Here is a 13127-nt window from a genome sequence, read left to right as displayed (position 1 = left end):
ACTGACCCATCCGCTACCATGGGCTACGGCGGTTCCCACTATGTCTACGAGTTTTTCCATGACATTATGGATATTCACCCCTCTAACCATTTGTGCGGTGACACGCCTGAGCCCCTGAGTATGAGGGCCACCATGGCTGCACACCATACCGCCCATGGGAGTACATTATGAAATGTAAGGCTGCCTTTACCTTCCTGCACTTCACTCACCCCCTTGGATTGTTGGGACGATCGCGCCATACACGGGTTTTGATCTTTGCAGGTTTTAACATTCTCCTTCCCGGTTTTTACCCCAGGACCCACGTTGGAGTCCTTTTTACCCGCCGGAGACTGCTGCAAGATTGTCTTGCAAGTACATGAGGTGAGTTTTGCACCTCCCCCTCTTGTCTCCGCCCTTAGTCCTGTCTTTGGTTCTGTCTCGTCATTAGTGACCTTTCATTACCCTCCTGGGAGCATTTCCCCAGGAGTCTCTTGATGATCACAGCTTATTTTTGTTGTGTGTGTGTAATTTATCATGTGGTATACTGTCATGTGTTTTCTCTGTTTCCCATCTTTCCCTAGGTTACTTCTGAGCACCTCTTTGGTATGTAGGATCCACATACCTTCGTTGTAGATAGTTTATGTTTTTTGATCCTGATGAATTGCCGTGACCAATTGCTGGCTGTATAGGCAAGAAACATGTTGATCTTCCTGAGTGTAGGGCATACACAACTAGCGTCATAATCACTAGTAGCTATACCCACCTCATTTTTTCATTTCTTTTAACTAGGCTGTTTACCACTTTATTAAATACATTTTTTCGTGGACAAACAGTACCTATTTTATCCTTTCACCACATCTACACATTCTAGGGCCCCTTACCCCCACAGCACCCTTCGGCAGGAACAGAAGATCCCCGCCAAAGAGCCCCATTATTGGGAGCCCGTCAGGAATTGCAGCGCCGACCTGACGAGGGGCAGGCTCAAATGATGAAGCATGACACCTAGCTTGCTGGGTGTGTGAGAGCCCTAGTTCCAACAAAAGGGTTTCCCCCTTCCGTGACACACGACAATCCCGCTGATACTATTACCTTTCCTTCTCTGACCAGAGGAACTTTGTACTCTTTTTGTATTATTAGTCGTTAGGGTATGTACACTGGACCTCGTTAAACTTACCCATTTGTCCCTCCTTTTGTTGACATCCATTTTGTGATGCCAGGGCTCTTTCAGGATTCTACCGTGTTTCCACAGTAGGTACATGTCCATCCCTCTAGAAGGGTGGGATCATACTCCCACACCAGTTACTGGTGTGGGGGTATGATTCCAAGGCGTTAGACACCAAACACGACATGTTTTGATGCAGCCATCCCAAAGTTAGCATTTACCGCTAGATTATAATGCATTTAAGAGTATATGGTTTAACCGCATCCACAAACAGCTACAGAGAATAGGCTGAGAGCTGCAGAGGGGCCCTGCTCAGGCAGAGGCACCCCCTCACATGGAAACTAAGCACCTTGCCCTCAGGATTGATAGGGCCTGCCTTAGGGTTGACTGATAGGTTTATATGTGTGTGTAAGGTGAGACATAGGGAGCCTATATTTCAGTGAGGAGTGCTAACACTACCTCACCCAGACTGCAGTAGCAGGCCTGTGGTGTCCGATTTAGTCTGCTTCCCAGGGGTGGCATAATACAGGCTTCAGCCCCTGGTAGGCCTGTGAAGTACCTATGCCCTTGGTACCTAAGGTACCATATACTAGGGGCTCATAAGGTACCACAGTATCCAATCACTAGTGCATCTAATATGCACTCCAAGTCATTTAAGGGAGTAAGCAGATAGGCTAGGGTCCTGGATAGCAGGATCCCAGCCAGACTAGTCAAAAACCATCCAAACACCAGGAAAAAAGTGGGGGCAACCATGCAGTCAGATTCCACCTTCCTACAGCTACCCAGTCATTTTGAAATGTGTATTTTTGGGGACACCACATAAGAGAGAAATGTTTATGTGCAAGATTTGCCAGTGACTACAACGGGCTCAGCTATCTATAAATGTGGTCAAATTGAAATCCATCACTAGGTGGATACATTGATGTGCAGAAAGCCTCTGGGTGGCCGGAGATCCGCAGAACCCGATATGCTACACACCTCGTATTCACACTTTTGGCTCAGATGGCCCTTGTGCATCACTTCTGGCTTTCACAAAAGTCATGCAAGTATTACTTTTTCCTTTAGCCGGGAAGGTGGATAAGGCTTTTGTAGGAAAGTAGGATCTGCTTTTATGGTTACCCCCACTTTTTGCCTGGTATATTGCTGTTTCTGACTTGTCTGACTGGGATCCTGCTAATCAAGACCCTAGTCTCTGTGCTATCTCCCCTAAATTGGTATGGTCAGTACTTGGGTACTTCCCAGATTGAACGCTGGGTTACCCTTATCAGTCCCTAGTATGTGGTACTGAGGTACCTAGGGCATAGGTACACCAGGAGTCTCCCATGTGCTGAAGCATGTATTATGCCACCCATGAGGGACCACTCAAACTGTAACTACAGCCTGCCATTGCAGCCTGTGTACGCTGGTGCTAGCACCACTTATGAAAGATATAGGTTTCCCTATATCTAAGGTCACTGCACTTAAAACCTATAAGTCACCCCTAAAGCCGGCCTTTCAATCCTGAAGGCAGGGTGCTCGGTTCTAAGTGTGAGGATGTCCCTGCATGAGCAGGACACCCCTACAGCATTCAGAGTCCATTCTTCCAGGCTGTAAGTGCATAAGCCATTACGATACATAGAGCGACCATGCGTCATTATGTGACGACCATCTCTAAACTGGCTGTAACGAACCCTATCATGTTTGCTATCAAACCTGTTGTAATCATGCCTCCACACCGTAAACGGTGTGGAAGGTAGGATTCCATGCACTGTAAAACTCCTCCAGGAGGCCCTCGGTGATCCTGGTACCAGTCTTTTAGACCCAGACAGCACAACATTGCTGCTGCTGACCAGAGACACGATTCTGCCCTCCTGCTGCTGAGCCAAGCTTAAGCAGGGGAAGGCAGAACAATCGGTATCCTGTCATCTCCCAGACAGGGTTTAGTGTATTGGGGTCGGGTGGGTGCGCTTGCCAGTGCCACTCAGTCTGCTTGAAGGGCACATTTTGTGCCCTCCTTGCATAGTCCAGTTCAGCTCAGTGAGTCGTTGGCTCCCGCTCTTGTGTAAAACTGGACAAAGGACATGGGAGTATCCTCCCCACTGTCCGACCCCTCCCCTGGGAGGGGACCCTTAATCGTCCCTTTCCTTAGGGTACTTACGGGCTTACCTGAGGGTGGGTCACTAGATTCGTCGTGAGGTATGATTCATTTAAAGACACCACTTCTTCGACCGTCCGGGCACTCTGGACTTTTCTCTGAGCATCAAGGCTGCAACTGGGAAGACTCCTGTGGCTCCTGCTCTTGTAGCCCTGCTCGTCTGCTGCAACGTCTGTGGCTGTGTTCCATACAGGAACCTTCCAAGATCTGTGGGCATCCAAGACACCTGAAGGAATCGCCCATGAAGTGAAGGTGTCCCTTCCCTACATCTGCAGGCACCGCAACTTAGCTGACTGGTCTACTGATCCTGGGCTCCCTCGGACTCCGAAAGGCTCAGCAACACAGATTGTGGTTCTTCACATCCCTCGAGGCCTGTCCTGTCCTCTCACCAAGTGTGAGGCAAGTATCCCTCGTCGGAGCCGCAGGAACCGAATCCCTGTGCACCGCATCGACTTGCAGTTGCAAAGGCTTGTCGGCATCTTTCCATCAAGATCTTCAGGCGACAAGTAGCCCCAACCTCGAGCATCGCCTGTGACCAAGATCTTCGTCCTCACCGCATCACTTATCCCGTGGGCCTGCATGTTTGGTGAGCTGCTCGAGGTCCTCTTGCGACTCCAGTGCCTCCGGCCTGTGGGTCCTCCTGAGGGTCTCCTTTGATTTCTACAGACTCCCCTGATTGCTCGGGTCCTGCCCTGACTCCCCTGCTTGTGGTGAGTCACCTGGACCTTGCTGGTCCCCGACACTGTACCACCTTCACTTTCCATGTGGGTTTCAGTTGTAAAGGCTTGTTTGTGCTTCTGATGGACACCGTCAACTCACCTGCAACACTTGACTTCGGTGGGCATTCGCCTTCCGGGCTGCCTAGTCCCTTTCAAGTGGCATAGACTTTGTCCCCTCTGCTTGCAGGTACTTCTCATCTTGAATCCACCTTTAGGTTCCACCGGACACTTTCACCTTCCCGAGCAGCGGCATCTTCCTGAAGTCCTCTTTTAGGTTCGACTGCGGTTTCCTACACCACTTCACACCTATACACCTGACTTCCGTGGTGTAGGTGTCCTGGATCCTAGGGTATTCGCGGGTCGGGTGGCTCTCCTACCATCTGTCTTCCACGGGGTTTCTTCATGGTCCACTGGGAAGGGTCAATCTTCTTTAAAATTGCAACGGCGACTTACCCATTTACTTGTATTGAGCCTGCAATTGTGTTCCCACTCTGCACACGGCCTCCGTGGGTTTCCTGGTTACTTACCTCGAATGGTTCCTTGGGTCCCCGACACTTCTACGTCTTCTGGGTATAGTCTTGATTCGAATTGTGGTTCGCATACCACTATTTTAGTATATGGTTTGGCCTCCCCCTGGTAACGACTGTGTATTTCGTGCTACTTGCCTGTTTCCATCAAAGTAGTGTGTATATCTCCAGCTAGGAGATATCTGTATGTGTTAGTGAGTGTTTTATAATAAAAACATATTTTTATAACTACAGTGTATGGTTCTTTTCACTTAATCGATACCTATATGTTAGAAGGTGGTTCTGACACTATGGGCCGCCCGGATTTTTTGCTTTTTGACCACCTAATTGTTGAGCTTTTACTGTGGGGGAGCCTCATAAGTTGGGACTCACCCACAGTGAACTCAGGATGTAAGAGACTGCATGGGGATTTTACTGGTGTTCCCCTGGCTTGACCAGGCCACTGCGCAGCAGCTGGAGTAAGGGACACCGGGCTGGTTACATGCAGACACATGTGTACATGCGTGTGCACACGTGTACGGGCTGCGCAGGGGAGATTCCTAGCGTGCGCAGTCCAGGAGCAGCTACAAAGTGAATGGTGTGGCAGTACTTATGCAGTATTGGGTGGTGATATGGAATAGGCTTTATACGCTGGAAAGAAACATGCCAGGGAAAGTCAGTGTGTTTTACTGTGTTTTCACTTCATTATTTCCCTAAGGGAATGTGGGGCCCATGGCTAAATTAACTTCCACAAGGCCTACAGTTTCCAGACATGTACTAAAGTCCATTGTATTGGAGGTGAAAAGAAGTATTCTGCAGAGTCCAAAGTCATATTTGTACTGCTTTTGGGTCATCCAGAACTGTCATATTTCTGTGAGCCAGCCAGGACCAGACCCAGGCTGAGGGCTGACCTCAGCTGGATGGATTGATAACCTTTCTTCCACAAGCAAGGGCCTCCTCTCCACGAAGAGAAGATGGGAGGGGATACAGGCTCATCAATTAGCAGCTGTCACTGAGTGCCAGGCACCAGGCTGCACCAAGGAGGGAAGGCAGCGTGGGGGATGAGGCTTCAGACATGTGGCCAGAAACCCTGGACGACACCATTTTGAACAAGCTCAGAGGCTGGACAAGAAGGAGGGAGCAGGGGCAGGGACGTGATGTGTCGCTGTTTGATAGGACCAACAGAGACTTCCTGCCAGCCCCCTACTCAACTTTTAAAAAGTGCTTGCACAGGAAGAGAAAGTCTCTCTGGGGTGTGGTCGGCTGAGGCTGAAGGTGCTGGAGCCTGGCGCAATGGGCAGTTGGAAGGAGAGACCCCCTGACTGACCCCAGGACCCTATCAGCACCAGAAGAAGAGCTCAGGACTGGTGCACAGAAGCAGGGGTCTCTGCGCAGGGAGAAGAAAGGCCCAGAAGGAGAGCCTGGCAAAAGGCTGGCGCAGGGAGCCAGTGAAGACAGCACACTGCTGAATCTACGCTCTGAGTCCCAGAGGGCAGAGGAGAGTGTTCCCAGTGGCGGGGGCTGGTAAAGAGGAGCATGAAGCGCCCCATAATGCGTCGCCAGGCATTTGGAAATCTGCCGTTTTGGTGCTTTGTGGCCCCCAGAGGAGGGGGGGGTCACCCTCACTTGTGAAAAGGTGCTGGGGAAGCTGCTGGAGAGGCCCAGTCTCCCCCCCCCCCCCTCCCCCCCGGCACGAAGAAATCTGCCATTTTGGTGCCTGGTGGCCCCCAGAGGAGGGGGTCACCCTCACGTGTGAAAAGGGGTACAGGGGGGCTGCAGGAGCACCGCAGTCTCCCCCAGTATAAAGAAGAACGGTCCACCCCTAAGTTTCACGGGGCATCTGAAAGAATAACCTCTCAAGGGCTCAGCCAGCCTTTAACACCTTCTAGGCTGGAACTTATGTTCTACAGCTGAGGGTGTACTATGAAGTGCTGGCTGTATTTACGTAATCCCATGCTTTTACCTGGGATTCCTTTTAAAGTGAAGAGGCACACTGCAGGAGAAGTGTAGTTGCCAGGAGTACTTCTTTTGAAGGGACTGTAAGTCACATGTGTAAGGAGATGTCATAAGCCAAGTGGGGTTATGTTGCCAGACAGTCTTGCTAGGGTGTCTGGCTGTATATGCGCAATCCTGAGATTTCATCTGTGATGCCCTTAGGGGCTGTAATTGCAATGCATTCAAATGATCAACCAAGGTGATGAGTACTGTCATTCTAAAGTGTGCGTAAACATGGATTCTTGCTGCTGCGCTTAGGTGAAGACTCCAGACTGCTAGCCCTTAAGATATAGAGGTGCATACTTTATGGTCAGTAGGAGATGCTCAGTCAGGGTCATGTGTCACCAAGGCAGGTTTACCCCTTTTTAATGCTTGTTGAGGTAATGGGGTGGGTCGCCACTGGGATGGTGACAGTGCGCAGGGCCCTCGCTCCAGGTTATGTTCAACTAACTGCATTGGGGGCAAGTTGATGTGTATACATGGGAGTGGTGGTACTAGACCCCACCCCCCCCCCTGCGGGAGGGGTGGAGATGTTATGCAATGTCACAAAGTAATTCCAACAGCTTATGTATATTTGTAAATTGGTGCATAGTATTGAGTGGTGTGTGTGTTTAATACATGTACTCTTACTTTTATAAAGCAAAGTACAGACTGGACAATCAATTATTGAGCGTTATTTTTGTGCACCTGCAAATGGCGATTACTAGCCCACACCACCTCCCTTGAGTAAGCCTCAGACTGCTCTGCAACGCTACCCTCTGAGAGTCAGGCGCTACAATTGGGTGTTTGGTTCCCAGTGAAGGACAAATGTAGTCATGTTATTTGTGCAGGCCTCACAGATGCTGCCTCGTTTTCCAACACTATAAGATTATGTTCTGGTCAAACAAGCTTCTTTACACTCCTTCTGGACTAAGCCTGAAGGCTGCTCACCCCAGCTACCACTTAGAGAGCTCTCTAAGGTTGTCTAAGACCACTAAAATCACCATAACGGTTGTCTGGATTGGTGCATTGTGCCCACTTACATAAGTGTGCATCATATACCAAGCCATTTTCTCACAGCTTTACATAGAAATGATGCAAAGTAAACAAAACATAACTTACTGGGATTCAAACTTGTTGACCATAAAGACGACAGCAGCTTCACTAGTTAACCAAATATTGCCGCCTGTGGTCCATTAGCTGCTATCACCACCCTACTGCTGCTTAGTGGCAAATCAGCAAAGTATGCTCCACAGCCAGAGCCAGCAAAAGCACTAATAAGTTTGTTCTTCAGTGGGGACAACAATAGTACGCTGTTTCAAGGCACATTTCAAATTTACTCAAGCCAGAAATCAGCACTAGCCTTAGTGCTTGTTGTCAATTTAATCTACAGCAGACATCAAAACTAAAAAGTTGGAGCAAAAAGGCCACAATTGATGTACTTGTTTCCGTTAGGGTCTGATTTGAAATGTTGAGTCAAAATTTAGAAGGCTCATGGGCGTGAGAAAAAAAATCAGTATGGGACTTTCACCGTGTGAATGAAGGTACTCTGGGTTGTGCTGTTTTTGCAGTGTGAGGGGGAAGGTTAGACTAGGTATTGCAGTGTTGCTGATAGAGGTCTTGATACCACTCCCCTCACTGAGGGAAGATTTCAGTGATTCATGCATTGTAGGGTTAAGGTCCGGATGACTCCTGCTCAGTGAAGTGGTTAGAAAACATGGTAAGGAATTTTGGGAAGGATCTTGTGTTTTCAGTCAGCCTTTGGATGCTTATTGCATTGTTGGGGGAAGGATAACTGGGATTGTACAGTGTGGATAAATGCTGCACTGTTTAAGTGAAATTTTGGAAGTCGCCACTGCCACAGAGCGCTTGCTCGGTGGAAGTTCAGGCTTGTATGGATCTTCCGCCATCATGGAGATTTTCTGACTATTTTTTTCTTGTCTCCTCCTTTCTCTCCAGTTCCTGGCAACCAAGTTGAGATGAGTTCCCCATGCCAGACTTCCCACCATGAACTCTCTTGAATCCCTGACTGCTGCTGGACAGGATGAAAGGCTTCTTCACTCATGGTCCAAAGATCCAGCCTCGCACCTGTGTGAAACTGTCACCAAAGATACCCCAGAACAGCTACTCTCACTCTTTTCTGCCTCCTCCACCTCCCTCTCTGTTGCTGACTGCTTGGCAGTGGGCAACACTGACACTATGAGGCCCTCGATGGAGCTCTGCCCAGCTCAGCCAGGCCCAGAGACCACTAGCTTGATGGACCGAAAGTGCAGCATAGGCTTGGCCCCAAGCCCCAAAGAGGGCCTTGGGGGGGTGCAGAAAGGAGACGAAGAAGGCAACGACTATGATGAGAATGAAAGGGACCTCGAGGAACACGTATTTTTCACCCCGGAAGGCTCTTCTTACCTCCTCTATGGCTCTGACGTCCAAGATAGGGCCCTTCCGCTGGGCTTCTCCAGCCAACTATTTCTACCAAAGGGCAACCCTTGTGTATCCGCAACAGGGGACCCGCTTAGTACCTCTGACCTGGCAACTTCCCAGACTCCCATGAGCAGTTTTCACATTACAAGTACCTACCAAGGATTAAACTCGAGCCAAATATTCCAGAATACCTCATCTGGGGCAGGGGCCCAACCCCCCTTCCATAGTTACCATGTGATGAATGCCCAGTGTCACCGCGCAGCAAACTACCTAAGGGAACATACCACAGCCAAAAAAAAAGAAAAATCCAAAGAAAACCTAGAAGGATTGGAGGAGAAGGGCAACAGGGAAAGAGAAATGGTGGGAAGCGGCAACAGTACATCTGCTGGACCACAGAACAGACAAAAACAGCCACTTTTGTGGATTTGCCTGTTGTGCAAGTGTTCATTTCGCCATGGTAGCCGACTGGCTGTGCATGCTACTTCCATACATGGGGCAGACGTGGCGGGGGACCAGTATGAGATCCTGGGAATGGGGGAAACATCTGCTATCCTGCACAGCATCGAACATGGGAAGGGAACTCTCATAAGCTTTCTTGAACCAAAAACGGACTATGGTAGCGACAATGGCCCTCTGTTCTCTAGCCAAGCCCAAAATCTGCCAGACCACACCGAAAACCTCAAAGATGTAGCGACAGGAATGTTCAGCAATCTGGTGAATGCAACCCCAGAGGTAGCCAAAGTGGGTACGCCTGAAAGTGATAGTAGTGCAACAAGAGGCCTGGCCCCCAACTCCATCTCTGGCTTGGTGCCAAACATGCCAGCTGATGGGATGCATTGTGGGCTTCAGACCAGTCTTCCAACCATGGATGACCTAGACATGGGAGGGTTAAAGCCCCCCAGGAATGCCAAGACTCCAAGCTGCCACCGCCTCAGCCCAGGGTTTTTTGCCAGCCCAGTAATGGAGTCCTCTCTTGACCCGACTTCCTGGAGCCCCAAAGCGTTGTGCGACCCAACTCAAGCCAAAGATTTAGCAGTTGGCCCAGAGGATGGTGATGAGGAGGAGCTGGGCTGGTGCCTGGCAGAGGATTCCGGCAGCCAGGAGACAAGGGCAGAACAGGAAACCAAGGAATGTGCCAGCACGGCCACCTTTGGGCATTCCCATGACCCACAGCGTCTACTTCCAAACCAAAGCCTTTGTGGGTGTGAAGCTCTACCAGTGCTGACCAACTCTTGTCCGAAGGAACACTCTCCTATCCACTCGACCTCCCTTGATGCCCACAGTGGTGAAGTAGAGGACCAAAGCAACGAAAACACCTCTGTCGAGGAACATGATGACCATGCCCTGGCCTACAGTCCACCTATGGTCGAAAAAACCTCAGCCCCTCTGTCAAGCTTTAGCGTCTTAACCAATGATGACTATGGCCCAAACTCGGGGCCCAGTCCATCCCAAAGTATGTCTCTCTCCAACCACATGTCTTTGTTACACTCCCGCAATTCCTGCAAGACGTTAAAGTGTCCAAAGTGCAACTGGCACTACAAGTACCAACAGACACTTGACGTTCATATGAAGGAGAAGCATCCAGAGAGCAACAGTCATTGTGTCTACTGCAACCTGGGTCAACAGCATCCACGCCTAGCCCGGGGTGAGAGCTACAATTGTGGCTATAAGCCCTACCGGTGTGAGGCCTGCAACTACTCCACCACCACCAAGGGCAATCTCAGCATCCACATGCAGTCTGACAAGCATTTGTCCAACCTGCAGGCTTTTCAAAGCCCCGGTGCTAGTGTTGCTGCCCTGCCTACCACCAGCAGTGGTAGCAGCACTGCTGCAAGTGTCCCTGTTGGTGGTACCTTTAGCGGGAGGAGTTCCAGCCCACCTGAACTCAGCCTACCGACCCCTCAAGACAAGCAGCCCAAACAGAAGGCATCTTGGCACTGCAAGGTGTGCAACTATGAGACCAACATATCGCGCAACTTGCGCATCCACATGACTAGCGAGAAGCATATGCAGAACATGTTGCCAGTACACCAAGGCATGCCTATGGGACTTACGGGCATGATGCAGCCCGGAGAAGACCTCTGCCAATTTTACAGCCCACAGCCTCTCCGCCAAGAACCGCCAGTAGACCACCAGCTTCTGCTCAATGGGTTCCAACTCACAACTGCCACTGGCCGGAAACCTGCTACCGGATTTCCATGCAAGTCTATTTATTTTCCCATTGTTCCTGCCATGGTGCAGTTTGTGAGTCACTGCACCTTTTTGTGTTGCTATGCACCATTCTAACGCAATTACTAAGTTCATGTATGTGTCACTTTATCTGCAATACACCATTATTCCTGTTGCTTTGAGTCCCTGTATCCTTGTTGTTAGTAAGCATCATTCCAACTCCATCTCTGCTATGCGTGTGAGACTTTAACTGAAATCGCTTTACGTTTGTTTTATATTGTCTTCCTCCTCTGTCTCAGCTTCCTGTGGCTTATCCCTGGATACCAGGTTGAACCTTGGTCAGGTGCTTGGCAGCTCGACCATCAACACCCTGTCACAGGATGCCCCTTCATCCTCTGCTGATGATCCTACCCTTAAAGTCTTCCGCTGCATGGTGTGCTATACCTTCACAACAGACAACCTGGAACTGCTACTGTACCATGCCAGCCTGACCCGCAGTCTGCTCGAGTCTGATTGGAAGGAGGCGGCGGGCGATGTCCACCGCTGCAAACTCTGCTCGTACGGCACCCAGCTGAAGGCTAACTTCCAGCTGCATCTGAAAACAGACAAGCATTCGCAGAAGTACCAACTGGTGGCCCACTTATTTGAGGGTGGTGTGCCAGCAGCTACAGCCAGTGCTGCAGCCACCGAGCTGCAGCTTGGCAGCTTCAATCAGTCACTGCCCTTACACCTTCGCTGTAATCTGTGTGACTTTGAGTCCAACGGCAAGGAGAAGATGAGGCTGCATGCACGTGGCGGTGGTCACGGGGAGAACTTCCAGATCTACAAGGTAAGGGCCGTCAGCTGTGGCCTAGCCCCGCTCCCTGCTACCCCATCCATTCCATGCGATCACCACATCTCGGCATCTCGCAGCCTACTCCCATCGCCCAGGAGGAAGATGGATATATAAGAGGACTACTGGGAAAGCCAGTGTTACAAGGTATGGCTAACTGCCAACAACCTCCCTCAACCTTCTGCACCCCTTCCATTCTATCCTAGAATGAACAGCTGTTCCTTCCTTCCATTCCATCCATCCATCCATTCTGAAATACGTAAGGTGAGCCAGAGGAGAGTCTCCACTCTGTCAAGGTAAGGAGAACTACCCACGACCAGGGTCAAAACACTAAACATTTTTTGCATGACCTCAATCTTGACACCTTTTCATTCTTCACCAACTATTCAGAAGAGGCAAAATTACCAAAGGGGGTACTCCTATGCTTTCAAGGTAAGGCCTGTCACTCATACCATAACTCAACTTTCCCATATTCTTCATTGTTAGTCTATTAGCAAAGTAATGGCTCGTCACTTTCTTTAACACATCAAATGAAAGAATGAATGGAGGATCGCTGGGAAAAATTCCAACGTTATAAGGTAAGGGGGATCATACTTGACATCGTTCCTCTCCTTCACCGTCCTTCAATTCCATTCAAGCTCCATCTTTTTTATACACATTCCCAAAAATTGAGAAATTGGAGATGGTGGCTATTGAGGTAACTTCTAGTTTATGGACTAAGAGTTGCCAACTATGACCCAAAGTAATTTAGTTTGTGTCCTTCGATTGCATTTGATTGCAATGTGTCCTTTTCCATCTACAATAGTGGGATGTTGTGGTTGATCATACCAGCACCTTATTACAGAGTACAGTCGCAGATCCGTGGCCACTCCCAGTTCTTTCCTTCCATTTATCTCTATTCCACAACTCCACTATAACAAGAAGACCTAGATGAGCATGCAATAGTCATGGAGGAAAATTCCTGCCTTGCCAGGAAGAGACATCCCTCATGACTTCACTTAACAATCCCTCCTCCTTCCATTTGGGATCACATCAGCCTCTCTTTACTGTTTTACAACCATTTACAAAATAAATAGAGAAGCATAAGAAATGCTGATAGATCTGACTCTCTTCCGAGTTTGGTGGCTTTACATTCCTAGCAGCTGTGTACTTTGTCCGACTGCAAAATCAATTTTGAAAAGAGTCCTGACTCAAAAGCTAAGAGCTTCCATCCATAGTCTCACGCAACTCT

The 13127-nt window shown here is 49.4% G+C and overlaps 1 protein-coding gene across 1 annotated transcript in view; it reads left to right on the top strand.

The window, feature by feature from the left end:
- Positions 1-13127, top strand: part of LOC146869950 (zinc finger homeobox protein 2-like) — a 1750357-nt gene that overhangs the window by 44779 nt on the left and 1692451 nt on the right. Inside the window, exons 2-3 of the mRNA XM_085640777.1 lie at positions 8434-11095; positions 11364-11893. Of these exons, the coding sequence (XP_085496903.1) occupies positions 8482-11095; positions 11364-11893 (3144 nt within the window). The 5' untranslated portion in view covers positions 8434-8481. The remainder of the gene's footprint in view (positions 1-8433; positions 11096-11363; positions 11894-13127) is intronic.

This window comes from Triturus cristatus, chromosome 1_1 (genome assembly GCF_964204655.1).
Source record: "Triturus cristatus chromosome 1_1, aTriCri1.1, whole genome shotgun sequence".
Taxonomy (NCBI): domain Eukaryota; kingdom Metazoa; phylum Chordata; class Amphibia; order Caudata; family Salamandridae; genus Triturus; species Triturus cristatus.
The sequence above is the reverse complement of the archived record's forward strand: the minus strand, read 5'-3'. Positions and strand labels throughout refer to the sequence as shown.